The sequence below is a fragment of the Chrysemys picta genome, chromosome 13, assembly GCF_011386835.1.
Source record: "Chrysemys picta bellii isolate R12L10 chromosome 13, ASM1138683v2, whole genome shotgun sequence".
NCBI lineage: Eukaryota > Metazoa > Chordata > Testudines > Emydidae > Chrysemys > Chrysemys picta.
Genome location: NC_088803.1, coordinates 29,358,818 through 29,386,211, shown reverse-complemented (window position 1 = coordinate 29,386,211; position 27,394 = coordinate 29,358,818). Strand labels below are relative to the sequence as shown.

At 56.0% G+C, this 27,394-nt stretch overlaps 1 protein-coding gene and 1 long non-coding RNA gene across 2 annotated transcripts; both read left to right on the top strand.

Moving 5' to 3' along the window:
• The first annotated feature begins 1,040 nt into the window (after nucleotides 1-1,040).
• Nucleotides 1,041-14,176, top strand: LOC135975319 (fibrinogen-like protein 1-like protein). The gene is made up of 3 exons (XM_065565737.1): nucleotides 1,041-1,599; nucleotides 4,151-4,261; nucleotides 9,527-14,176. Exons 1-3 carry the CDS (start codon nucleotides 1,596-1,598, stop codon nucleotides 10,204-10,206), a joined length of 795 nt encoding a protein of 264 aa, XP_065421809.1. The 5' UTR covers nucleotides 1,041-1,595; the 3' UTR covers nucleotides 10,207-14,176.
• A 1,254-nt stretch (nucleotides 14,177-15,430) lies between these two features.
• LOC135975321 (uncharacterized) lies at nucleotides 15,431-24,092 on the top strand. The gene is made up of 3 exons (XR_010592240.1): nucleotides 15,431-15,718; nucleotides 16,890-17,003; nucleotides 24,013-24,092. It is a non-coding gene; the product is annotated as an uncharacterized LOC135975321 (long non-coding RNA).
• The last annotated feature ends 3,302 nt before the right edge of the window (nucleotides 24,093-27,394 follow it).

Here is a 27,394-nt window from a genome sequence, read left to right as displayed (position 1 = left end):
TGAACCGCCTGGGTGCTCTTTTCCAGAACTATACGGACGTGGAGCTGTTCCCTCTAATGCACCAGTTCCTGCCCCCTGTATCCCAGCCAGAGAGCTGGGACACAGAGAGCAGCTGCCTTGACAGTCGCTGAATGAATCCAGTTTGATCCTCTTCCCTGTGGGACAGATGCAGCAGCAGCGCAGTCTCGCTCCAGCCCATCCCACTCAGGTATCTCCTCACCCGGCCATGACCTGTCGGGACAATGGCGGGAGCGGGGGTTCAGTCTCTGTAACCCCACGTGCTAAGCAGGGGTTAGTGATACCAAATGGAACTGAAAGTCCGAGGGGGGTGGGGAGAGGGGTTCCCACCGGGTGTGTGGGTTTGGTGAAAGGCGCCTACAAAACGTTGGGTCTGCCCAGTGCTTAAAGACAGAGCTGACTGGACTCAGCTGGAAGTCCTGGTTTCTTCTCAGTGATCCCTAGAGCTTAAAACACTGTGAAGCCGGTTTGCCTGGGCACCATAGAGCCGGTGCTGTGGTGAAAGACAGTACAGGGGGGAGCAGCAGCGAGGTTCCCCCTAGCCAGGGAAGTCACTAAGAGCTGGACTCACTCCGGGCTGGAGGCCCCTCAGAGCATGGCATCGCAGCTCCAGGCAGAGACGGCAGCATGGAGCAGCAGCGGTGCAGAGCAGAGGCAGAGGCATCCCTGGCCCACCCCTTCTCTCCCTGGGGCAGGAGGCCAACCCCCCCCGAACACCCCCTGAACTCTCAAACTCTGCTGAGCTGGGCCCGTAAACCGGGTAAGGGGACAGCAGAGGGAAAATGGGAGGGGTGTGCCAAAGGGACATTCGTCCATTGGACTCTCTCATCGCAAGCTGGGAAACTGAGGCAAGGGGCTGCTGCCCAATGGATTGTAGAGCGGGCGTTTCACTCACAGTTCACATACTGCTGAGTCACTCTTGTGGTGGTTTCCCCAGTTCATACTGCGTTTCTTTCTCCTCTGAATAAAAGTTCTCGTGTGTTAGACACAGACTCAGTGCTCGCAACGGGGCAACAGCTGCCTGTTAGGGGCGTGCTGGTCAGTTTCCCAGATTTCTGGGAGGGGCGCTCCAGCTGGTTCTGCTTTGCAATGCTAAGAGGAACCCCGAGATCCTGATTCTCGTCCTTGTCACTGCCAATACCACCTGGCACAAGCGTTACACCCCCATCCCGTTCTGCACAACCCCCGTTCCTGCCATCTCCTCTGGCTTGATCCTCTCCATTTAGTGCGTCCTTCGTCTGGAAGGCCGATGGTACGGTAATGCCGCAGAGTCCCACTGAGAAATTAAATCCCTGGCTCACACCTGCCCGGCTTCAGAAACGTTGGCATTCTCGGCGAGGAGGGAGGGAGCCCAAGAAATCTGGTATCTGCGGTAAATAAAGGATGGGCAGACGTTCCGGAGGGGGCTCCCTCCCTGCCCACAGGCCAGGCTTGAGGCCAGCGGTTGAGAAAGCAAGATAAGCTGGGTGTGGAGTGGCGCTTTCCCCATAAAGGCATGGAGCCCCGGCTCTGGTTTCTGATGTGGAAGTGGGGGACGCTTCAGGGTGCTAACTCGCCCGCTCAGCTGCAGCGTCGGGATGGGTGAGTTTTATTGAAATGCCCAGTATTTCACACAGCCTGGAGATGTAGGGCCAGAGCCTGGTGGTGGGCACCAGAGCGCCAGGCGGTGTGGGCACGTGGGGGAGGTGCAGTGGCAGGGCATGCTATGTGGCCCCTGTGGGACACCATGTGCCATGAGTGCCCGGGCACAGGAAGGAACGTGCCCAGACAGTCGCAGTAACTACCGCATAGAGAGGGGCAGCCTGCACTCCTCTCAGTGCCGCCCCTCAGCCCGGGCAGGTGCACAAGGGGGAGGGGAGCCCTGGTGCATCCTCTGCTTTCCCGACCCTGCCTGGCACAAGGCACAAGGGCCGGGGGCGCAGTGAGGTACATGCTGCTTTTCCTTTGAAACGGAGCAGCATTTCCCCCAGCAAGTGCATGCTGCAGCATGAGCCTGGCTAGCTAGGAGTCTGGCAGTGCCTCCTGGTGGGTAAAGAGTGCCCCCGCGGCCATGGGGTACCAGGAGCCTGGCGGGGATCCCCTGCCCAGCGCTCTGCTGGACCCTAGGCAGGAATCCTCCCGCCCTGCCCCAGGTACCTTTGGGCATTGGGGCCAAAATACTTTAGAACACAAAGGAACTAGCATAAGCCATGCTTTAAAAATGGGGAAACTGAGGTATGGTGCAGTGTAATGAGTTTTCCAAGGTCACAGGTCGAACTCAGGCCCTCTGTGTCTTAAACTATTACAGTGTGTGAACGGCTGCTAGCTGGCAGCGTCCCCGCTCCTCTGGGGCGTCAGGAGAAGGGGAGGCGTGTTTTCAAGGATGAGTGACTCCAGATTGGTATTTCACTTCAGTTCCAAACATTGTAGTTCTGGCTTGTCAAACTCACTGAAATCCTTCTCCTTTAAAGCGTTAACCCTTTGCCTGCCATGGGGTTATGCCTCTCTCCTCTCTCTCACAAGGATACCTGAGATTGCTGGCAGCGTGTCACAGTTACTTGGGCTGTGACATTGTCTGAAGAATTTTGGTCCAGGCAGCTCCAAAAAGAAGGTGTTTCCAATGAAATCTGTCTGGGGATCATGTCTGGGCAAAGTGTTTCCATTGCAGCAGTGTGTTTCGGTGTGTCGTTTACACGGTGTTCTCTCTCTCTCTCTCTAATTCATTTGCACGTTTGTATCATGGTCACTTTTGGGGTTAGTTGTGGACTTTCTAACTTTGCAACACCACATGAATACAATGATGGCTGACAGAAAGCATGGTGCCGGACTCCAGTGCGGCTTTAGCCTGTTCTGGTTTGACACACACACACACACCCTGCCCGCCCCACCCCACAAAAAGCTGCCATTTTGCACCTGTCATGGGCCGGCAGCAGCTATAATCAAACTTGGGACCTCTGGAGCTTCACACGTGAGCCTCTGCTGTAGGGTTCTCAACCTATTTACCATTGGGGGCTGCATATGCTGTGCTCTGCGTTATGTGGGCTGTAGCTACACAAGATGTAATACCAGGGCCGGGATAGATATACTTGGGGGCGGAGGGGGGGGTGAATGAGCCGGTTTCTGTCCAAGAGTCTGGATTGCTCTGGGCTGCTGATCCCGGCAAGGTCATTGTGAATCCCTGCGCTGAGTGCTGAAGGTGGCCTGGGAAAAGCATGTGTGGGGCGGGGGAGGAGTGTCTATGTTAATCCTGGCTGAAATAAATGGCCATGCCCTTGCTAGGGCAGCGCTTACAGTGCACCCCTCAGGGACCCGGCTCCATTTTGAACTCTTTTTGGCCAGGACTGTGGCCCCTGGCAACTCTGCCCACTTTAAGCCTGGCCTGAGCTGGGCCCACAGAACAGCTGCAGTGTCAGCAGCGTGTCCCCCTCTGGGCTGCTGGGCTGCAGTGCAGGGGGCAGCATGCCTGGCGTGGGGCACACAGCAGCTCTGCGCCCTGGGCCCCTCTCACCTGGCACTCATCTGAGGGGGGCAGAGCCCTGCCGGAGGCTGCCCAGCTGCTGTCTCTGTGTGGGTGAGCGGGCACTGCCCTCCGGCTGGTGGTAGTGACTGTGGACGGGGGGAGCTGGGACAGAGGGGGTTACTCCGGGCAGCACTCCCCTTGCAGCGGTGCAGCGCGGGGAGAGAGGAGGCAGCTCCTTCCCCACCACAGGGAGCGCTCCAGCCGGCCCTGACCCGCCCGGGACCCGGGAGCCAGGACATCGGAGCCGCAATCTTTGAATGGTTTTTACCATGCAGCTGGGTCCCAGCTGTGTGCTAATCGGGCTGGCTGCAGAGACGGAGACAGTGGCCGGGCCGGGGGAGAGGTGAATGGTGGGCTTCACCCCGTCTCCAGAGACTTGGGCCCACCCCGCCCATGCTGAGCCCCTTTGAACATCCAGCCATGTCCTGCGGTGCCTACCTGGGAGCTGAGCTCTTCTGAAAATCTGGCCCAGTAGTTGAGCCCTCTGAAAACTCTGGCCTTAGCGTCCAAGGGTAACATTTTCAAGAGTGGCTAAGTCACTTAAGTGCCTAAATCCCAGTGAGTTCTAGTGGGATTTAGGCACTTGTGAAATTCTCTCCTGGTCTCATGTCCAGCAGTTTCTGTCCCCTGCAGGGTTCCAGTCCAGCTCTCTCCTGCTTCTGTCTGCGCTGTCCATGATGGCGCTCCTTGGCGTAGCCCCCGTGCAGGGCAACGGGGCCCTGGCCCACAAGAAGGTCGAGAGGGGTGAGTAGAGAACCCGTCGGAGAGCTTCTATCATCTGCCATATCCGAGATCAGGGCATCGTGGGCCTGATTCTTCTCCTCTCCCCCATGCCGGGGTCACCCCTAGATCCACTTATCCACTGAATGCACCTTCCCGCCCCCCCGCCAGCGCTGGGCCCAAAGAAACGCTGAGTTCTCCGAAGGGTTCGCAAGGCCGGCCTGCGCTAGTGAGCCCACTACTCCCATTCGCAGGCCTCCAGCGCCTGGGAATGGGCCAGCCGGGGTGGGGGAGGTGCTGCTCGACTGCCTGTTTGCTTTCCACAGCTTCGTTATCCCTTTCTCCGGTAACGGCTACCAAGTCGCCGGCAGTGACTGAAGAGCGCTGGTGCCAACCGCAGGGCAGCGTGTGGGAACCAGGCACCCCCCCAAATTGGCTGGGAGTTCTACCCTTCCATCTCACCAACTCCTATACTAGGGCTAGCCCCGGCTAACAGCTGGGGATCTCTCACTCATGCCTAGAAGCCTTGCCCCCAGAGTCCAGGCAGCAGAGAGAGCCAGTTCCTCCTTGTCAGGGGTTTTCATTCCCTTCTCCCCACATCTCCAGCGGCTCTGGGAGCTGCTCAGGGGCTTGCCCAGGCAGGCCAGGGGCCGAGCCAGCTCCAGAGGTGGCCCTGAGCCCCTGCCCCCGCTGAGCTCAGCAGCTCCTCCCCCTTGGCTCAGCTATGGGGGAGGGGGGCAGAGCTGGTGGGGCACACAGGGGGATTGTCTGGGGGGTAGGGGAGCTGGGGGGCTCAGGATCGAGGAAGGACCCTGGGGAGGGGAGGGGAAGTATAACCACAGTGCTCTCATTCTACCAGGATAGTTCGGGACAATTTCCGCCCCAAAGACAAGCCCCTCGATAGGATGTCTGGAATTTTCAAAGGCGCCACAGGGAGTTGGGTGCCTAAATCCCACTGAATTCCAATCACAGTCGGGTGTCCAACTCCCTTAGGCTCTTTGAAAAATCCCATTTAAATTGTCACTGATGGGTTTCATAATTAACATTCGCTGAGATGGATCTGGCAGCATCTCCCCCACCCTCGCCAAACGATTTCTTCAGCAGTACGGACTCAGGAAGGATACAGAGCCTTGGTTTACACTTGACTCATCTCCTCAAGGTTTCTTCAAAACCAGCAGAGCAAGAAACTATTCTTATTTTATTTTATTGATGTAAGCAGAGGCAGGATGAGCTCTACCCTGACATCTGGTGGTGAATTATGGCGAGTGTGGAAAAGAACTCCAGGGGCTGATCTGGTTTGCATAGGCACACCCACTCGCCTGGCATGAAACAACAGCAACTCAAAGTGGTTACTTTGGCTGGTGTGGGATCCCCAGTTTCTCTGTTATTGGGGCAGGAAGAATAAAGTTTTGTTACCCTGATTCTGTGAATCAAGGCCAGTGGAACTGTTGTATGACAGAAGGACTGAGTGAGTCCTTCACCATTACCTAAGTAGCACTTACTTGACAAGGGGCATGGGTTACAAAACCCAGTGAAGGGAGAGAGGATGTGAACAGGTATTTATATCTGATGGTATGGGTCCTCTTTGACGGTTTGAAACACCAATTGCACTACCTCCTCTCTCCACTGTTGAATGTCAGAGCTAACTTTGATTCCATTAGGAATCTAGTTACAGGTTGCTGAGCTGAATTCACTTTGGGCCAATGGTGCACTAGCACTGGGGCTCCCCTACTGTGAGCTGAAATCGCTAAGAGCTGAAATCACAAAAGAGCTAAAGTCAAGCATGAGAGGGGTAGTCCACCATGCTTTCAACAGCTTCCACCCCACCATCAACCTCAACCTGGACCAATCTACATGGGAGGTCCACTTCCTGGACACCACCGTACAAATAAGCGATGGCCACATTAACACCACCCTATACCGAAAACCCACCGACCGCTATGCCTACCTTCATGCCTCCAGCTTCCACCCCGGTCACACCACACGATCCATCGTCTACAGCCAAGCACTGAGGTACAATCGCATCTGCTCCAACCCCTCAGACAGAGACCAACACCTACAAGATCTTCACCAAGCATTCTCAAAACTATGATACCCACACAAGGAAATAAAGAAACAAATCAACAGAGCCAGACGTGTACCCAGAAGCCTCCTGCTACAAGACAGGCCCAGAAGAGAAACCAACAGAACTCCACTGGCCATCACCTACAGTCCTCAGCTTAAACCTCTCCAATGCATCATCAGTGATCTACAACCCATCCTGGACAATGATCCCTCACTTTCACAGACCTTGGGAGGCAGGCCAGTCCTCGCCCACAGACAACCTGCCAACCTTAAGCATATTCTCACCAGCAACCACGCACCGCACCATAACAACTCTAACTCAAGAACCAACCCATGCAACAAACCTCGATGCCAACTCTGCCCACATATGTACACCAGCAACACCATCATTGGACCTAACCAGATCAGCTACAACATCACCGGCTCATTCACCTGCACGTCCACCAATGTTATATATGCCATCATATGCCAGCAATGCCCCTCTGCTATGTACATTGGCCAAACTGGACAGTCACTACGCAAGAGGATAAATGCACACAAGTCAGATATCAGGAATGGCAATATACAAAAACCTGTAGGAGAACACTTCAACCTCCCTGGCCACACAATAGCAGATGTAAAGGTAGCCATCTTACAGCTAAAAAACTTCAGGACCAGACTCCAAAGAGAAACTGCTGAGCTCCAGTTCATTTGCAAATTTGACACCATCAGATCAGGATTAAACAAAGACTGTGAATGGCTATCCAACTACAGAAACAGTTTCTCCTCCCTTGGTGTTCACACCTCAACTGCTAGCAGAGCACCTCACCCTCCCTGATTGAACTAACCTCGTTATCTCCACACTGATATATACCTGCCTCTGGAGATTTCCATTACTTGCATCTGAAGAAGTGAGGTTCTTACCCACGAAAGCTTATGCTCCCAGTACTTCTGTTAGTCTCAAAGGTGCCACAGGACCCTCTGTTGCTTTTTACAAAAGAGCTAAAGTTATTAAGAGCTGAGATCACTGAGACTGTGTTAACTAGTGGGGGAGCCTAAAGCTGTATTGCTAACCGGCTGGCAGAGCAGCTAGCAGAGTGGAGACTCACGGGACGGTTGGAGCTGAGTGACTCACAGGTCGGTGAGCAGGGCGGAGCGGCTGGAGAAGCAGCGAGCGGAGCCTTGTAGGAGCAGCCCAAGGAATGGCTGAAGTGGAGCGGAGCTGAGCGGCTCACAGGTTGGTGAGCAGAGCAGAGCAGCTGCTAGAGCAGTTCGTGGACGGCGGGAGGGGCTCACGGGACAGCTGGTGGAGTGGAGCGGCTCGTGGAGAAGGCTGCGTTGGAACCCCACGGAGAGGCAGCCGGTCGGCCTCGGATCACATAAGGTGCCCCTTAACACCCTGCGTGCCTTCCCCCCCCCCCCGCTTGAACTCTGGGGCTGCACTGACCAGGGACAGAGACTTTGGGGGGTTGTCGGACTTTTGGGACTTTGGCGATCCTTGTGTTGCTGGACCCAAGAGACTTTGGGGTTGTTGGACTTTTGGGACTTTGGTGATTCTTGGGTTGCTGGTTTCAAGAACCAAAGGGAAAGGACACAGCCCAATTTGCTGGGGTGGGTTTTTTTGATCATGAAGCCTGTTTGTGGTGTTTTTTCCAATTTAATGCTGATGTTGTTTACCTCATGTTATTAAACATTTTCTGTTACACTCAGACTCCGTGCTTGCGAGAGGGGAAGTATTGCCTCTTAGAGGCACCCAGGGGGTGGTATGTAATTGTCCCAGGTCACTAGGGTGACCAGATCACCCAAGACAAATATCGGGACGCGGGGGGGGGGTGGGGGTGTGACGCGGGGGGGGGGCGGGGGGCGGGGCCAAAAAAAAAAAAACCTTCCTCCGCAAGCGCTGGAGGGAGGCCCGGGAGACTCAGGGGAAGCGCGGGGCCGGGGTGAGTAACTGTCCGGCCTGGTCCCTTGCAGGCAGGACTCAGTTGGGTGGTTGGGCGAGGAGGGGGGCGGCCCGCGGGGCCAGGCGGCGGCTGTTCTCACCCCCGGGCAGTGGGACTCGGGAGCAGCCGCTGCTGCAGCTCCCACTGCCGCGGGGGGAGGAAGCGGCCATGGCGCTCCGCGGCTGCAGCTCTGGCGCCCCCGAACCCCCCGAGCCGGGGCCTGCTGCGGGGACCCAGCAGCGCGCACGCTGGGCCCAGCCCCTGGCCGGTCGCGTCTGGGCTGCTGCCCAGCTGGTGCTATCCCGCGGCGGCCCCGGAGTGGGGGCAGCAGGCCCCAGCCCCCCCGTCCCGCAGGGGAACGAACGGGGCTGGGCTGCCGATGCCTCCGCCCCGGGGCCGCCGCGGGATAGCACCAGCTGGGCAGCAGCCCAGACGCGACCGGCCAGGGGCTGGGCCCAGCGTACGCGCTGCTGGGTCCCTGCAGCAGGCCCCGGCTCGGGGGGTTCAGAGGCGCCGCAGCCGCGGAGCGCCATGGCCGCTTCCTCCCCCGCAGCAGTGGGAGCTGCAGCAGCAGCTGCTCCCGAGTCCCGCTGCCCGGGGGGACAACAACAGCCGCCGCCTGGCCCCGCGGGTCGCCCCCCTCCTCTCCCAACCACCCAACTGAGTCCTGCCTGCTCGGGGCCAGGCCGGACTGTTACTCACCCCGGCCCTGCGCTTCCCCTGCGTCTCCCGGGCCTCCCTCCAGCGCTTGTGGAGGGAGGGGGAATGGTGAGCCCGGGGAAGAGGCGGGGATTCGGGGAGGGAGCCAATCGGGGGAGGAGGGGGCGGAGGCGGGGCGGGGTGGGGGTGCGAGTACTTCCGGGCTCTAGGCTCCGGGGCATTTCCTTGTTTGTCCAGTGTCCCGACTGCATGTCGGTCGGGACGCGGGACAAACAAGGAAATATCGGGACAGTCCCGATAAAATCGGGACGTCTGGTCACCCTACAGGTCACTGGGTGGGGGCTCGAGCCGGTTTTGCATTGTGTTATTGAAACGGAACCCCTAGATACAGAACCCGGCCCTTGTTGCTGCCAACTTAGATGGGCAGAAGGGTTACATTGGTAAAATGAAAGTGTAAGATCTGGAGCCGGATTCTGTGGCCAGGAATGGCCGGGGCGGATTCTGTGGCTGTAGTATTGTGAAATACACAGGACCTGCCTCTAAAAACCCAGGCTCCAGTTACCACAGGCTGATTTGAGAGAGCTAGCTAGCGCTCTCTCTCCCCCCCCCCACACCTGCCCCCTTAACCTGATGTTCGTGTCAGGGTTCCCCAAAGACTGCAGCAACATCCCCAGGGACAGCCCCAGCGGGGTCCATGTCATCCAGCCGGCAGGCTCTCCCCCTCGAGTGGTGTGGTGTGACATGGACGCCGAAGGCAAAGGCTGGACCGTTGTCCAGAGAAATTCTTACAACACAGAGATCACCTGGAAGGAGTCCTGGAGCACCTACAAGTACGGCTTTGGGAACGTGCAGCAGGATTACTGGCTGGGCAACGAGTACCTGTCCCTGCTCATGCGGCAGAACATCTACAAGGTCCGCTTTGTCGTGGAGGACAAATCCAACAACACCCGCTACGCAGAGTACGACATCATCAGTGTCGAGGATGAGCCCAGCGGGTACCCTCTGAGGCTGGGCAGGTACTCTGGGGACGGCGAGGACTATCTCACCACCTACCACTCCAGCCTGGGGGGCATACACGACAACATGAAGTTCAGCACAAGTGACAAGGATCAGGACCAGACCAGTGGGAATTGCGCAAGTAGCTATGGAGGCTGGTGGTACGACAAGTGTCAGAACGTCCTGCTCAATGGGAAAGGCTACATCTACTGGGCAGGGTTCTGTAAGAGTGGGGAGTGCAAGTCTTCCCTCATCCTGGTTAAGCCAACAGACGTGTGCTGGGTCCGGCAGGAGGAGCCCATCCTCCTTGGGAGCCAGCGCCGCTGAGAAGGGGAGACCATATTAGATCAGACACTGAGCGCCATCCCCCACCTAATCAGTGCAGACCCTGCAATGCCTCCACTCTGCTCACCCCCTTCCCTGTTGGCTTCTGCACGGTAAATCCCCTGGAATAAACGCTGAGAGCTGACCCCGCCGGTGCGTTCGAATGACACGAAGAGTGTGATTGGTGTGTATAACTGGACCCCCGCTTCCACTCTGCCTCGCTGGAAGCCATGTCACTCACTACGACTTTAGACCCACATTTACCTCTGCTTCTCCCAGCCCTGCCACTGCCCCTTGGCATTAGTGATCAATGAATCATGACACTGGATTTCTAGCAACTGTCATTGAGCATTTAAATGGGGGATGACTCAAAGCCAGGACTTTACATCTGAATCCTGCATGTATTAGCAGTGGTGAGTTTGGGTTCAAAAACCTGGCCTCTGTGTTTTTAATAAATATGGTTGTTACATGAGAAAACATTGCAACAGTAATTAGTTGCTGATAAACCACTGAGATTAGATAGACATGCAACAAAACCACACAATAAAGATATTGGTGTCCCTCTTCAACCCAAGGGGCTAGTCAAAGTTTGGGGCCCTGGGGATGTTCCAGTGGGGAGCAGAAATTGGCAGTGGAGTCTGGTAATTTTTTGATGTCTTGTTTATTGACAAGGAACATACAGAGTCCTGCTTCTCCAAACACAGCAGGAACCAACAGCAGGGATTAGCCTCCCTGCTCTCAGCTCCAAGCCTCTTTAGCCAGCACCTGGCCCAAAAGCTCTCTATGCTCCTCCCACGATCACACCATGCTGACAGGCTCTGCTCGACTTTCCTGCTCTGCCTCCGTGTCCTGGCTGCACTGCCCGGCTTGTCTCTTTCACACACGCACCAGCTCAGAACAATGCTCGGTGGCATCCTCTGCCCACCTGGGGCTAGTTTCTGTGCACACGCCATCATGGCTTGTTCTACACGAGGCCCCCTTACCTGTTGCTTCCAGCTGTCTTAAATGAAGAGTGCATCCTCACAGCTGTGTCAATGAGATTTTAACTCCACCCATAACATGGTATAATCCAGCTCCTAGCAGTGTATTTATCTGTCAGGCTGACGTCCTCTGAGCATCTCTGAGCATTTCCTGCCTGTTTGGCTTCAGTCTTCACTTCAATCAAAGTTCATTGTGACCAGATGCTGAACACCATTAATGCTAACAGCCAGGGGCAGGAGCATCCCGAACAGGGAAAGAACAGGCTAAAGAACAAGTCAGCTGGGCCTGATGAAGTTCACCCTCGGGCAGGGCTCCCAAATCGTGGGCTGTAGCCCAAAGATGGGCCATGACGTAGTCCTGGCTGGTCCACTGGCAGGGGTGAAGATGGGGGGGAATGTGAAGGGGCATTGCCCCCCCCCCAAACTGCATCTTTCCATTCCCCTCCTGACCATGGCCCTTCAGTGCATCCCCAGGACACAAGGCCCTGTCTAATTGGCCTTCCTGACAGATCCTGCGTGGAGAGCGTGCATAGGAGGGGGTTTGGGGGCAGGTTTGGAAAGAGGGATGTTTTCAGGGGGAGGGAAGCTGGGAGCCGCTGAAGTGCAGCTGGAAGGTTTCCTCCTCCCTCCTCAGCATCTGGGGTGCAGACAGGGGGGAGGGGGTTGCTATTTTGCAGTTGGGAGTATCAGGGACCCTGCCCCCCCGTGCACTAAGCTGTCCCCTCCATCTCGGTTGCTGGTGGTGAGGTGGGGGTGTGCTGTTTTGCAGTGGGGGAGCGGGGGATCCCCCTGCCCAGGGCACTGACCTCTCCCCTTCCCGCCTCCCATCTCCGCTGTTCATGCTGGGAGCCACCCCCACCCCCCACTCTGCCCATTGCAGGCTGCGCTTGATGCCCTCCCCAGCCAGCCATCCCTCGCCAGGCTGGAGCATGACGCTGCAAGCGGGACATCCTCAGCCTGTCCCGGGCAACCAGCTCGCTCAGCCGTTTTGCTGACTGGGGGCTCCCTGCCAAACCCAGGGTTCCCCTGCACCATTCCCCCTACTTGGGGTCCCACCTACACCCCAGCTCCCCCCGGAACATGGCTACCCCTCTCCTTCCAAAACAACCTGAACTCTTCATACGCCACAGCCCACCCCCGCCCCTCCCCATAAGCCACCTGGCAGCAGTGCCCTGCATCGGACCAAACTGCTCTCCGTGTCGCCCTCCCACCCCCACCCCCCAGGGCCAGGCTGGCGCTCTCTGGGGCTGGACCCCGTCTGTGACTGGGGTTTCAGCACTCCTGCTTCACAGATGTATACAGAGCACTGTATAACCAGAGTTGTCATAACTATAAAGGGAAGGGTAACAGCTCTCCTGTGTACAGTACTATAAAATCCCTCCTGGCCAGAGACTCCAAAATCCTTTTACCTGTAAAGGGTTAAGAAGCTCGGATAACCTGGCTGACACCTGACCCAAAGGACCAATAAGGGGACAAGATACTTTCAAATCTTGGTGGGGGGAAGGCTTTTGTTTGTGCTCTTTGTTTGGGAAGTCATTCGCTCTTGGGACTGAGAGGGACCAGACATCAATCCAGGTTCTCCACATCTTTCTGAACAAGTCTCTCCTATTTCAAAATTGTAAGTAAACAGCCAGGCAAGGCGTGTTAGTTTTTACTTTGTTTTCTCAACATGTAAATGTACCTTTTACTAGAGTGTTTACCTCTGTTTGCTGTACTTTGAATCCGATTTCTAACGCAGCGTTTTGCTCTGGCCTATTGCTCTTTAAGTTTGATTATCCTGTAAAGTTATTTTCCATCCTGATTTTACAGAGATGTTTTTTACCTTTTTTCTTGAATTAAAAGCCTTCTTTTTAAGAACCTGATTGATTTCTCCTTGTTTTAAGATCCAAGAGGTTTGGAACTTGATCCACCAGGAGTTGGTGGGAGGAAGGAGGGGGATGGTTAATTTCTCCTTGTTTTTAGATCCAAGGGGGTTGGATCTGTATTCACCAGGGAATTGGTGAAAGGTTTCTCGAGGCTTCCCAGGGAAGGGAATCCACTTGGGAATGGTGGCATGGGACCAGATCTAAGCTGGTAGTTAAGCTTAGCAGTTTTCATGCAGGCCCCCACATTTGTACCCTAAAGTTCAGAGTGGGGAAGCAGCCTTGACAAGAGTCTAGTGACTCTCTCACCCTGGGCTCTCCCCAGTATAGACTCTTGTTCACACTAGTCAAATGATGTTCAAATGCTGAGAAGGAGCAGGGAAGAGGCACAGAAATGACTTGTGGCCTGGCCAGCACACCTTCGAGCAGGCAACCCGAGGGGCTGCAGCTAGTCAGCTTGACTAAGCAGTTCCGAGGTCTGTCATTAAGGTCTATAGTCACCCAGCAGGAGGAGGTAGCTGCATTTCAGGTTTTTGCTCTAGCAGACAAAGGTGTAAGGAGAGCTGGCAAAGCTGATGTTAGAAACATTGACATTGGAAATCCATGTAAGTGTAGAAGAGTGACGGAACCAATCGTGCGGGGACGTGGGAATTCACTCTCACCTGGCCTCTGGGGATGGAGGCAGCACGTGGCTGGCACTTCTCGCTCCTGCCGTACGAGGGGCAGGTGCTGCTACCGACTGCTCCCCCTAACCCCGCCCTGCTGCGCTTTGGGGATGCTGCCCTGCTGTGGATCTCTCAGGTGTCTTGAACTGGAATTTGTTTGGAGAGAAACTGCTAAGAAGCCTTATCAGCCCCGAGCAGAGAGTACCTGGGAGCCTGCCTGGGTCGGGCGGGTCTGGTACAGCCTCCCCCCAGATAAGGCTCTTCCCTGGACCTGTCACCCATTGGAATCTAGAACGATTCCCTCCGAGGTAACACCCGGGGCAGCCAGGGCAGGGCAGGGCACGGCCTGCTCCCCTGGAGCGTTAGGGCTTTCAGGAGTCAGAGGTGTCAGCGGAGCAGGTTGTACGTTAAAGCAGCGAAGGCAGTTGGGGGGCAGAGGAATTGGGTGCTTTGCCACAGCACTTGATCAGCTCAATTTGAAAATTCTTTCAAAGGAAATCCAGATGTATACATCTGACTGGGGTACATGTACACACATACACACGCATACTCATGTGCACACACTCATGTGCACATACACGTACACACATGTACACATACATATATATACAGACGTACACATACACGCACATACGCTGTCCCTGGAGCGCCCCAGGATGCGACTGACGGGGTGGCTGGCTATTATGGAGGCACAAAGGGGTTGGGAGAAAATAATCAAGAAGAACTTTTGCTGAAAATGCAAACCTAAGCTGGAAATCTGTGCAGGGCTGGGCTCAGCGAAAATGATCTTTTGAGCTGCTCTTATTAACCGTGGTCCTGAACTTCCTGGTTTGCGTCGGACCCAGGCAGGAGACTGGGCTGCTCTCAGCTGTAGAAGCCATTGGAATGAGCCAGGTCGGAATGAGCCAGGCCCTCAGAGCCTTCTGCCACCAATCGCCCCAGCAGTCACTGATCCACACCAAACCACGTCCTTCCAGTCAGGCAGTTTCATATGCATATGTCAAACCCTTGGTTTGCCACTCAGACACCACGGTGATGGGCACTGTAAGGACCGAGAGACGCTAAACAGGCAGACAGACAAGGAAATAGTGGCCCTGCCTACCTACAGGTGTGTGTGTGGTGCAAACGGATGAACACCAGTTGCTGGCTGAAGGCACAACCTTAATTCCCCCATCTCTTGTCTGTCAGCTATCGTTCGCTTGGCAGCCTGAGCTCCGATTTCTAACGCAGCGTTTTGCTCTGGCCTATTGTGGTTCTCATGTCCGGGGGCGCCTTGGCCCCTGGCATCAGGAGCGGTGCTAAGGAGGCTGCTTTTCAAAGGTCCTTAAGTAGAGTTGTCAACTTTCTACTTGCACAAAACCAAATGCCCTTGACCCAACCCCTTTCATGCCCTTCCCCAAGGCCCCACCCCCACTCACTCCAGCCCAGCCCACCTCCCTCAGTCGCTCGCTCTCACACCCTCACTCACTTTCACTGGGCTCGAGCTGGGGGTTGGAGTGGAGGAGGGGTGAGGGCTCCGGTGGGGATGCGGGCTCTGGGATTGGGCTGGAGATTAGGGGTTTGGGGTGCCAGAGGGGGATCCGGGCTGGGGCAGAGGGTTGGGGTGCAGACTCTGGGAGGGAGTTTGGGTGCGGGAGGGGGCTCAGGGCTGGGGTAGGGGATTGGGGTGTGGGTGGGGGTGTGGGGTCTGGGAGGGATTAGGGTACAGGAGGGGGTTCCGACCTGGGGCAGGGGGTTGGGGTGCCGGGTGTGAGGTCTGGGAGGGAATTTGGGTGTGGGAGGGGGTTCCGACCTGGGGCAGGGTTTCTGGGTGCGAGCTCCGGCCAGGCGGCGCTTACCTCAGCCGGCTCCTGGTCAATGGCACACGGGTGCTAATGCAGGCTCCCGACCCCTGGTCTCCCTCCGCTGGCAGGCTCTGAGCAAGGCCTGCCCAGAGAACATGGATGACGAGCTCTCGATCCTGCTGACAGCACCCCCCAGCACAGACAAACTCCAGCACATCTTGGAGGTGAGCAGAATGGGGAGGGGCCGAAGTGGTTTTACCTTAGCCCTGGGGACTCCTAGAAAGAAGAGACTGGAAAATCCATGTTTCTATTGGATCCTTCCGAGTATGCATTTGTGATATAAACTCACTGGGTGACCTTGGGGTAACTCACTTCCCCCTTCCGGCATCAGTCTTCTCCACTATCAAATCTACACTGGGGAAGAAGGACAGAAGCCCCGACAATCACCTTCACCTCTGGGTGTCTGGTCCTGGGAGCCGAAACCAACTGGACTATCTGCCCCATCTCCTAAACTGCCCTGTCTTTCCCTCCTAGGGCCTTGTCCTTAGTACTCAGCCTGGCCCCTTCCCAGCTTGTCCCTGACCTTTAAAGGACTCTCCAAGCCCCTCCCATGCCTGCTTCCCTTGGGGTCTCTCTCCTGGCTGAGCACAGGCTGCCCTTCTATCTCTCAGCAGGCCTGGGTCCTAGTCACAGGCTGCGTCTTGTCACGTGACCCCCACACTTATTCCCTTCACCCTAGGGAGCTGCATCACCTGGGCCAGGTGCAGTTGAGCTCCAACCCCTTTCCTGGCCATCTCACCCTGGGACAGGTTGAAACTGGTAACCTGTGGGTAACAGTAACTGGTTGCTCGCAAAGGTGCTGAAGACACAATGGAAGAGGAAATCCTTTGGCCTGGATTGAAATTATTCCGACGGAAAGTGAATGAGAGAAAATAGGTTCAGAGTTCTCTTCCTAGCAGCAGAAAATGTAGCGATTGATAGAGGTTCAGGTCAGAAAGGACCATTCTGTGCATCTAGTCGCCCCTCCTGTATAACTCAGGGCCTAGAATGTGACCAAGTGGTTCCTTCAGCCAACCATAGCATGGGACTGAGCCAGAGCACGTCTTTTGGAATGACATCCACATGCAGGAGAGCCAGCTGGCTACCAGAAAATCTCTCTTCTGCAGTGACGTGGGGTTAAGGGACACGGGGGGAAAAGACATGGAGGCTGTGACTAAACTTAGAGCAGCAAGGCCAGGAAAACCAGGGTGAGGTCCCAGGCCTGGCTATCAGATCTGCTGTTTTCTATTCCTGGCTTTGGGACCATGAGCGAGTCTCTGCACCGCTGGGTGCCTCGGTTACCCCAGCTATCAAATGGAGCTAATCAAGGTTTTGTTTGTTCTCCCCATTTTACAGGGTGGGAAACTGAGACACAGTTGAGACCTGTCTACACTACAGGTCTGTCGTGTGTTTGTAATCTGCTGACCCCCACATGTTGTTCAGAGCCTATGGACAACACAGCTCCTAAAGGTACGTTTGTTCTGTGCTTATCCCCTATGTACCAGCAGGGCTGGACAGCATTTCTCACTGTGATGTGGGGAGCAGGTCCTGGGTACTAAGGGTCTGAAGAAGCTCTCAAGGACTAATTTTTTAAAATAATTGTTATCAATGAATTGGGAGAAAACATACAATCACTGCGGATAAGATTGGGGGGTGACAAAATACAGGCAGAGTGGTAATTCCTGATGGCGAGAGGGCAGTTATACAGAGCGATCTGGCTCATTCGGCAAGCTGGACCCATTCAAAGAAAACAAGTTTGAGCAGAGCCCAGTGCAAGGTCCTATACGTAGCCACAAGGCACGCCGGCCACACCTCCAGAATGGGGATGTGTATCCAGGAAAGCAGTGACTCTGAAAAGGATTTAGGGGCCAGAGTGGAGAAGCCACTCAACCTGAGCTCCCAGTGTGATGCTGTGGTGAACAGGGCTAAAGCCATCATTAGACGTAGGAGCAGAGCCGTGAGTAGGATAGGGAGGTGACACAGCAGCAGTGAGACTGCTATTGGAATACTGCCTCCAGTCTTGGTGTCCTCCTTTGAAAAAGATGGTCCTAGAAATTGGAGCTGGGGCAGCAAAGAGCCACCAAATGTTCTGAGGGCTGGAGAAAAATGCCTTCTAGTGAGCTATTGAAAGAGCTCAACTTGTTTAGCTTATCAAAAGAAGATTGAAGGGGACTTCATTGAAGTGTTGAAGTGCCTTAATGGAGAGAAAATACTGGGTATTAAAGGGCTCTCTAGTCTAGCAGAGAAAGGCAGAACAAGACCCAATGGCTGGAAGGTGAAAAGAGACAAATTCCTATGACAAATAAGGCACAAATATTCAACAGCGAGGATGATTGACCACAGGAAGAAGCTACCAAGGAAAGTGGTTGATTCTCCATCTCTTGATGTCATTAATAAAGACTAGATGCCTTTCCGGAATGTGTTTGCCCCAAAAGTAGCTATTGTGGTGGACAGGAGGCCTGTGATTTGCAGGGGGTCAGATTAGATGCTCTAACTGTCTCTTCTGCCCATAATGTCTACTCATTTCTGAGGAACCGAGTGTAGCATTCGGAGCAGCTTCTGCTGTTTTACTGTTTAGCCGGCTTGCTTCCTAGAATGAACACTCATTGAGTGGGGCGATCCACAGGGAGTAGCTCAAACCTCCAAAGTGTCTGGCCTATGGCAGGACATTAGCACTGCAGGGGAGGGGTGGGTGTGGCAGTGACATCACAAAGGCCTTTTGCAGGACCTCAGCCGATTGGCCAAAGGTGCTGGGGAGGTGGTGACCTCACAGAGGGATGCTGACATCAGCAAGGCAGGACAGGGGCGCAGGGCCAGGGAAACCTCAAACACCCCTGTGGCTTTGCTTCAGCAAGTCTCCTTCTCGAGATCTCTCTTTGAGGTCTGAGAGAGTATTTGGGTTCATGTATGTGAGCACCAGGAGGAACCTCCTTTGAGTTTTCTCCTTTCTTTTTCCTTATTTCACTTGAAAACTGACGTCCCTGTTTAGAAGGTAAGACCCTCCGAGAGGTTTGGAACCTGTTCAGTCTGCTGCATCTGGCGCCAGCTGAATTTTAGGCATGGAAAACACTAGCTTAAGGTGGCCAAATTTTATTCCCCACCTGGGATTTTGTCCCTTAGAATCTCTGGGGACATTAAGGGTTGTCCTTTTTCTTTTACCTTTTCCTCCATCCCTCCCTCCTTTCTTTTCATCTCTTACTTCTTTTGTCCTTTCCCTGTTCCCCTCCCACCACCAGGAGGGGTGTGTGTGTGTCGTGGGGGGTGCTCTACAACTCCCATTGTGGGAGGTCCACCGAAAAATGTGGGGCTGAAATAGTGCTCAGACAGTGATCACCAGCGGTGACCTGGGCCATCCTTTGGGCTCTCTGGTGAGAACCCTCATCCTCCCGCCCCTCGGTCTCTATCCTGATTGGCTGAGCAGGGGGTTATTGACAGGGAGGAGACTCAGGTCCCTGTTGTTTTCTTTTAAGACCAAGTAAATAGTCATAACCAGTCATATGTTCGACAAATTTTGCTGCTTCTCTGCAGTTCATTATTTTCTCTACCATTCCAGTTGTCTTAAAATACTTGCTGAATAATTACTATGAACTCTTGCTGGTCTGGAACTCACTTGAGAGCACTTTATTCAGGTCATTCAATGTCTGAAATTCAAGATCCGATGGTTAGTTTGAAAATCAGGGCTCTTGGGTCCTATTCCCAACTCTGCCACGGAGTGTCACTAGGAGCAGTGCATAAGATGAGGTGTCCTATCATGTTTACTCAGATCAGATTAGGACATAATAGAATGGCTGAAATAGTTTATTTTATTTGTATTTTATTATGTTGCAATTGTTAAGAGCAGCAACTACTTAGCTCAGACTGAAACATCTCATCTAATTTTTGAGATCTAAGTGTCTCCTCTTTGTGTAGCTCAAACCTCCAAAGTGTCTGGCCTGCGGCAGGACATTAACACTGCAGGGGAGGAGTGGGTGTGGCAGTGACATCACAAAGGCCTTTTGCAGGACCTCAGCCTATTGGTCAAAGGTGCTGGGGAGGTGGTGACCTCACAGAGAGATGCTGACATCATCCAGGCAGGACAGGGGCGCAGGGCCAGGGAAACCTCAGAATCCCCTGTAGCTTTGCTTCAGCAAGTCTCCTTCTCTAGGTCTCTCTTTGAGGACTGAGAGAGTATTTAGGTTCACGTACATGAGCGCCAGGAGGAACCTCTTTCGAGTTTTCTCTTTTCTTTTTCCTGATTTTACTAGAAAACAGACGTCCCTGTTTAGAAGGTAAGAGCCTCCGAGAGGTTTGGAACCTGTTCAGTCTGATGCATCTGGCGCTAGCTGAATTCTAGGCATGGAAAACACTAGCTTAAGGTGGCCGAATTTTATTCCCCACCTGGGATTTTGTCCATTAGAATCACTGGGGACATTAGGGTTTGTCCTTTTTGTTTTACCTTTTCCTCCATCCCTCCCTCCTTTCTCTTCATCTCTTACGTCTTCTGTCCTTTCCTCTGTTCCCCTCCCACCACCAGGAGGACTCTGTGTGTGTGTCGTGGGGGGTGCTCTGCAGTGGGAACAGGGACAATTCTCCAACTTTGGGCAGTCGAGAGCCTGGGTGAGATAAGGGGCGTTAAAGCCCTTTGTGAAGGAGAAAGGGGAGTTTCACGGTGTTGAGCACCAAGGAATTCTAAACTTTGCTTAAACATCTAGTCTGCAGAAACCAGAAATGGTTGGGGCCACATTGTAACCATTGTCTTTTTTTAAAGCCCATTGAGGGATGTGAGTCCCACCCTTTTAGGTATCTGGGGTGCTGGGAGAAGAGAAGAGGTGCCTGTCTCCATTTTATGGCCTCAACAAACTAAGTGCTGTGCCCCAGTTCTCGTCAGAGATCCCTGAAAAAGAACGTCTTCCCATCCATTAACATACCTGGAAAGATACTGGAACTCCTTATTAAACAATCAGTTTGTCAGCACCTACAGGACAATTTGGTTCTTAGGACTAATGAGCATGGACTTGTCAAGAACAAATCATTCCAAACCAATCCTAGCTCCTTCTTTGGCAGGGTTACGGGCCTAGTGGAGGTGGGTAAACAGTAGATGTGATCCATCTTGGTGTTAATAAAGACATTCTCACAAACAAACTAGGGAGATGTGGTCTAGATGCAATTAGTATAATATGTGTGCACAGATGGTTGCAAGCCCGTACTCCAACAGCCCAGAACCAAACACTCCTTCTCCTGGGCAGTGCGCTCCGACCTCTAATGGTCAGATGCTGCTTAGCACTGTCAGAGCAGCTTTTGCTGGGGGATTCTCCCAGCACTTTCCAATAGTGGGAAAGTATGAAATCCCCATTTGACTGCTGGGGACAGAGCCTAGAGCGGGGAGCAACTTACCCAAAGTCCCACAGGTCAATAGGAAACCAGCAATGGAACCCAGGAGTCCTGACTCCCAGTTCCCTGCTCCAATCACTCCAGCGGAGCACACTCCCTCTCAAAGCAGGGGGCCGGACATGAGGGCCTGGTTGTAATTGCCAGCTGTGGGAGGGAGTGTGCAGCAGTGGTTAGTGAAGGGGCCTGGAAATAAGGACTGCTGGGTCCCATCCCTAGCTCTGACACTTGGTGTGACCCTGAGCCAGTAGCTTCCCCGCCCCAGGCCTGGTTCTCATCAGTGGGGTTGGGGTCGCAGCACCTACAGCCCAGGGGGGTTGGGAGGCTCCAGGAAGGTGTGAAAAGTGCTGGGATGGGAGGAGCTGGGAGGCGCTGTCACCCCCGCACTAGGCCAGTATTCTGCACCCCCTGCTGCTGGCCGAGTTTCTCTGTCCCTTGGCAATAAGACAGACTCTTGTTTTCACAGCCAGTCGATCGCCCAGTGCTATCACCCTGCCTGCTGGCTGGGCAGGGTAACTCCTCAGGTCACCACCACCCTCTCCAGCCTGCCTTGGCTTTGGGGAGTGAGGAGAAGGGCGAGGAATGACACTGAACATCCTCCATCCATCGCTCCGTCAGCAGAGCAAGTGAGTGGCATTAGGGTTCCCCATTGGCGTCCCTTGTCTGTCTGGGGAGAGGCAGAAAGAGGGGGAAAGAATCTCTCCCAAAGGAGATTGGATTTGCAAACCGCCCCCAGGAGCCCCTCGCTCTCAGACCGGGGAGGGGCTTCTCCAGAGCCGTCTCCAGTGTGTTTGGAAAGGTACCAGCAATGGGGCTCCCAACCCTTCCCTTGTGGGAGACCGTTCCCCAGGCTGAGCGTCTCTGAGCTGGGCCAGACCCTGTGAGCTGCTGAGCATGGAAATCAATGGGAAAGGCAGGGGTCCTGGCCTTGCTCTGCCTCAGGACTTTGACGTGGGGAATGGTTTCCCAGGAGAAGTCCGGACTCTTGGGTTCTGTTCCTTCTCTAGCCTGGGGGGGAGTGTGGCCTGGGACGGCAGGAGGGAGCTGCTTGTCCAAAGTGACTGAATCCAGTGTTCGAAAAGGAGGAGACTCCCCGGGCATTGCAGCCCCAGGGGTGACGAGGGGGAACGCTGGGAGCAGATCATGCAATGAACTCCTGCCAGTGCGTGTAGATTGCATTACATGCACCCCTGTGGGGGAGGAGGAGCTGCTCTGGCTGGGGCAGGGATGGGGAGGGACCAAACAGGCTGGTTAGTGAGAGGCTGCCTTGACCCCAGACTCACGCCCGCTCCCCGCTCGGTTCCAGGATGGCCAGGCTCCTGAGGATGTTCAGGAAGAAGGCTCTGCAGGTGGCTCCAGAGCCTGAGGGAAGCAGCTGCCATCTTCCCCAGGAGCACAGTGGCTCCTCCGTCTCCACTGGCGGGGAAGGAGCTCCCGGCCAGGCCAGGAGGTGGAAGTGCCCAGCCTTCTGGCGGAGAAAACCCGCTCCCAGCGCAGGCGCCGAGGTGGGAGAGGCCAGGTCGAAATGGAGCTGGGCCAGGCTGCGGCTGGGCAGGCAGGACCCAGCGCAGGAGGGGAGCCGGGCAGGGTGACTCTGGGGCATGGTGTGTGGGCAGCAGCAGCCCCAGGAGCCCAGCCCTGATTCCCAGCAGGAGGCATCGCCCTGCCCGGTCACTGAGGACCTTCCAGCCTCCCCAGGGCAGGAGGTGGAGGATCCCTGTCCCACCACCAGCAGCTCGGCCCGCTCCCCATGGGACAGCAGCAGTGCCTGGGACTCGGGCAGCAGCGAGGCCGATAGGCGCCTCTGCTTTGTTCCAGGTGAGGAGCCAGGCTGGGCTCAGAGAGAGGTGAGGGTGGGACTGTGAACACCCTGGGCCCAGGCCCTCGATCAGTGCTATGGGGGCGGGTCCCCAGCCCAGGGGTCTGGCTTGAGCAACATGAACCCCACTGACACTAGATGCTGCCACTTTGGTCCTTGGTGCTCCAGTTGGGGGGAGGCACCTCTCAGGGAGTCCAGGACAGCGTGGGGGGGTCTCTTTGCTATGGGCTCCTGAAGGAGTTGGGGGCTGAAGGCATCACTGAGAGGGGGGAGTGTGGGGCCCGATCTGCCCTGGGTCCCGGAGGTGGGAAGGGGACACATTGCCCCACCGTGCCCCTGTCCTTCCCCCGAGTGGCAGCAGGCGTCACCCTGTCCCCTTCTCTCCCTGGTGCAGGGACCGCCAGGGACTCAGGGGACGAGGAGGAGGAATGGGTGGACGTGGCCACAGAGGAGGCTGCTCTCGTTAACAGCCGAGAGCAGCTCCAAGATGGAGAAAAGGTACAAACGTACCCCAGCTGTGCTGGAACCGAGACTGTCCTGCCCCTTCCCAGCACCTGACCCCCTGCAGAGGGTCTTGTCCCTGATGATCCACCAGCCCTAATGGGGACCTTTCTCCTCCATGATCTGGGACCCCAGAGGTGGGGGTGTCTGTCACACACCAGCCGGGTCTCCTCCCCCCACAGGCACTGTCCCAGTTCCTGACCCTGCTTGTGGTGGAGTGGTGGGTGATTTGGACAATGGGCGGGTCCCCACTATCCCCCATTCAGGCCTGAGTCCTGCAGCTGCTGTGTGGGGGCAGGGAGGTCCCTGGCTAACTGGCTCTCTCTCCCCTAACCCCACTCCTGGTGGGTGCAGGAGGAGGCCCAGCAGCTCGTGTTCCTGCACGCCATCCACCCCGCGTCTCGCTGCACAGCAGAGAGGGCAGGACACACTGGAGCTGCACTGCTGCAAGGCGGCTGTGGCGGAGAGGATTGTGGTGAGCGAGACACGGTGCCCAGCAGCTGGAGGAAAGACAGAGACATGGGAGGGGCAGGGGTCTCCCCATGCCAAGGGATGGGGGATGGCTGGTGCTGGAGGGGCAGCTGAGGGCAGGGATTGCTGGGGCTGAAGACTGGGGAGAAGAGACGGGAGAAATTCGGAGAGTGGTCACTATTGGGCAGGAATCGGAGGAGCGGGAGGCAGGTGGGGGGATCCTGCTGGCTGTGTGGGGCCCTGGCTGTGTAATCTCCTCACTGAGAAGTGTCAGTGTGGCCCGAATCTCACACGCTCCTTTGTCTCCTTTGGGTCTCACAGGAGCTCATTGAGGAGCTGCCTGATAACTCTCCACCCGGCGCCGTCCTCGCTAACTCCCTGATTGCTGTGAGCAACCTCAGGCACCGAGACCCTCCGGCCCGGTTCCCCTAACCCCAGTGCTGCTCAGCCCCAGGGCTGGGAGTCACTGCCCCTCCCACTCCCAGGTCACCGCCCAAGGATGGCTCCTCTGGCAGAGGTGTGGGGAAGGTTCACTCTCTCCTGGCTGGCCTGTTCTTTTCACTCCAGTAACATTGCAACGGCTTTGGGGAGAGGCTCACACCCAGGATCAGATACAGGAGGGGCAGCAGGGTCCAGGGAACAGGGGCTATTCCTGCCCTGCCACTGTCTGTCTGAGAAACCTTGGCCTTATCATTCCCTGGCTCGGTGCCTCAGTTTCCCTTCTTGCCAGCCTGTGCCTATTTCGCTGCAGTTTCACCTGCGTGTTGGTGCCAGTCCCATCCCTGGGATGTCTAATATCGGCTCCTCTCTCTTGCCAGCACCATGACGCCTGCCCTGGAGCCAGAGCTGGAGACCCACCTCCTCCGAGCTGCCCTGCACGCCGTCTTCACCCTGGGCATGGAGAAGGACACCACCCAAGTGCAGGTAGATGATGCTAAAGTCATGGATTGAAGAGCCAGCTGTCATCCTGCCATGAATCCTTGCTAATTGCCTGCAGTGGGATGTGAATGAGAGAGGCCAGGATATGTGTTTGGGGTCTCACCAGTGCTTCCCAGAGACCCCTCTTCCCATCCTGTGGCAGGTGTAGCCCCAGTTTCCCTAACTCTGACCCATGGCTCTCCCTTGTTTTCAGGATCTGCCTAGGGTCTTGCCAGACCTCCTGGACGCCATGATGGGGAACCTGCTGGCAGAGTCCCAGACACTGACAGGCTCCAGTACATCTTGGAGGTGAGCCCGACGAGAGGGGTGGGGGCAATTTTACCTTCACTCTTAGATCCATTTTCCAGTCTGTCCTCCTAGCCGGGCCCCCAGTGGGCATCCTTGGTCAGGGCAGTCAGTGCAATGCCTCCTTTCCCCACAGCACATTAACTACTGGATCGTGTCCAGGGTGCCGCGAGAGAGAGGCAGGGCCGTTAAGAGCAGCACGGCCCTGCTCAGATCCACCATCACCCTCCCTGAGTTTGACGTAAGTGACCTCTGACCCCAGCTTCCTGACTCCAGGGGTAGGTGGGCTGGCTCCGACGGGCTGTAGGATCTGCTGCTGCAGGGGCTGTGGGTTAGGAGTGTTCCTCTTGGGGAGGCAGAGTCAGAGCCTGGCTTGAGTCAAGTTCTTCTTGTCCTAGTTAAGTGGTGACTCTGGGCTTTTAAGGGGACTGTGCTCCAGGTTCATGCCTTCCTGTCATCCTGGAGCAGCTGGGGAAGCAAGTCCTCATGGAGGGCCCTGCCCACAGCCCTGTGCTCCAGGCTTCCTTGGGGGCAGAGGAAATTAAGGGTCTGGCTCTAGCTCCTATCCTCTAGCATCTCCTGCAGAGGGGCTGAGGGGAAGGAGAGTCCTGGCCCGGGGGGGACTGGGAGCTGACAGGAAAATGCTGATGGAGTCCCCTCTCTCTCTCCCATCCATTAGAACTCAGTGGAATTCCCCAGGATGGGTCACCACATGGCACAGCTGGCTCTGTCCGTCAGTGACCCAGCCAAGGACATCAGCCGGCAGGCCAGGGAGGGGGTTTACCAGCTCTACCAGCTGCTGCTGCACCAGAGGGGTAAGGAACCCAGCTGGGAAATGGCACCCGCTAGAAGAGTGGGACTGGGACCCCAGCCAATTTCTCTCAGACTGACACCGGCTGGAGGATGAGTCTCTCTATCTCTTTCTGTGTTCCACACCACGCCCTGCAATTCTGTTGGGCCAGGCACGCAGCGAGGACTCTGCCCACTGTGCAGCCACCAATGGGATTGGAAGGACACAAGCCCTGCAACCAGAAGGACAAATGTGTGTGTGTCTCTCTCCCTGTCACCTACTCCCTCCTGGGGGAAACCCAGCAGCTGATGGGGGACAAGGTGAGCAGCTGCATTAGACTCAGGAGATTGGGGCGGGGCCCAGGCCTCATTCCCATCCTGTGGCCATTCGCTGGCCTGGCACAAAGAGCTTGGTGGGGAATAAAAGGGAGAGCAGGTGCTCCTGGGAAGGGAGATGAATTCACCTCCATGAGTAGGAGCGAGCCAGCTTGTCCCCGGAGCACCAGCTCTTTAGCCAGGCTCTTTAGCCAGGCTAATTAATATCAAGCTTGCCTCATCCCAGACTTATGTTCTCAGGACAGGGTGCTATCGCTCTTGGGAAGGGCAGGAGAGTCCCCCAAGTGCCCTATGCGAGACTCTCCTGTCCCACAGGGCCGCACCCAATTCTTAGTGGTCTGGTCTCTGTGTCACCCAAGCCACCACGCAGAGTTGCTCCCATCACTGGCAGCCTGGGAGGCCAAGGACTGACGGGTGATGGCGTCTGACCAAGCAGGGCTGAGGCACATGGGCAGGGGACGCTTGTCCTGCTGCTGGCAAGGCTGGACCCGTTCTGGAGAGAACAGGAGGATTCAGTCAGCAGTAGAGTTACCATGTCTAATAAATAAAAAAAGAGGACCCTCCACGGGCCCTGGCCCCGCCCCTTTCCCCACGCCTAGCCCCGCCCCAACTCCGCTCCTTCCCCGCCATAACTCCGCCCCCTCCTCCCTCCCACTCCCAGCCATGGGGAAAGGGCTGCCCCAGCGCTACCGGCTTCACGGTTTGCCGGGCCCGGGCAGCCCCCAGACCCTGCGCCCCCGGCCGGCGCTTCCCCAGCGCAGCTGGAGCCTTAAGGTCTGAGAAGGGAGGAGCAGAGCAGCTCAGCTGGAGCCCGGGAAGGGAAGTGCCTGGCCCGTGGCTCGGGGTCCGGAGGCGGGGGGCGGGGCTGCCCGAAGCCAGTAGCGCTGGCTCGGGCAGCTCGGCTCTTAAAGTCTGAGAGGGGAGGAGCGGAGCAGAGCAGCCGCGGGAGGGGAAGTGCCCGGCCGGCATTTTCCCGGACATGTTTGGCTTTTCGGCAATTCCCCCCGGACTGGGGTTTGATTGCCGAAAAGCAGGACATGTCGGGGAAAAACCGGACGTATGGTAACCCTAGTCAGCAGGGGCTGCCGATCCGTCCCATTCACCAGGGCTGCCATCCTGCGGCTTCAGCATTAGTGGCTGGGGTGACTTGGGGAAAGGTCTCAACCTCCCCACATCCCACTTCACTGCTGCCAGAATCCCTCCTGCCCCCCCCCCGCTACAGTCCCCTCCCTACCCAACCTGGGTGGGGCTGGAGGAGAGGGGTCTGAGAACTTGAGCTGTGGATTGGAGGTGGAACAGCTGTCAGGGGCACTGAGGGGGAAGTGGCAGGAGCTCCCCATACAAGGAGGGGGGT

What these genes read in the sequence shown, in the direction of transcription:
- LOC135975319 (XM_065565737.1), top strand. An exon ending in CCACAAGAAGGTCGAGAGGG is followed by an intron (nt 4,262 to 9,526) that starts GTGAGTAGAGAA and finishes TGTTCGTGTCAG; the next exon opens with GGTTCCCCAAAGACTGCAGC.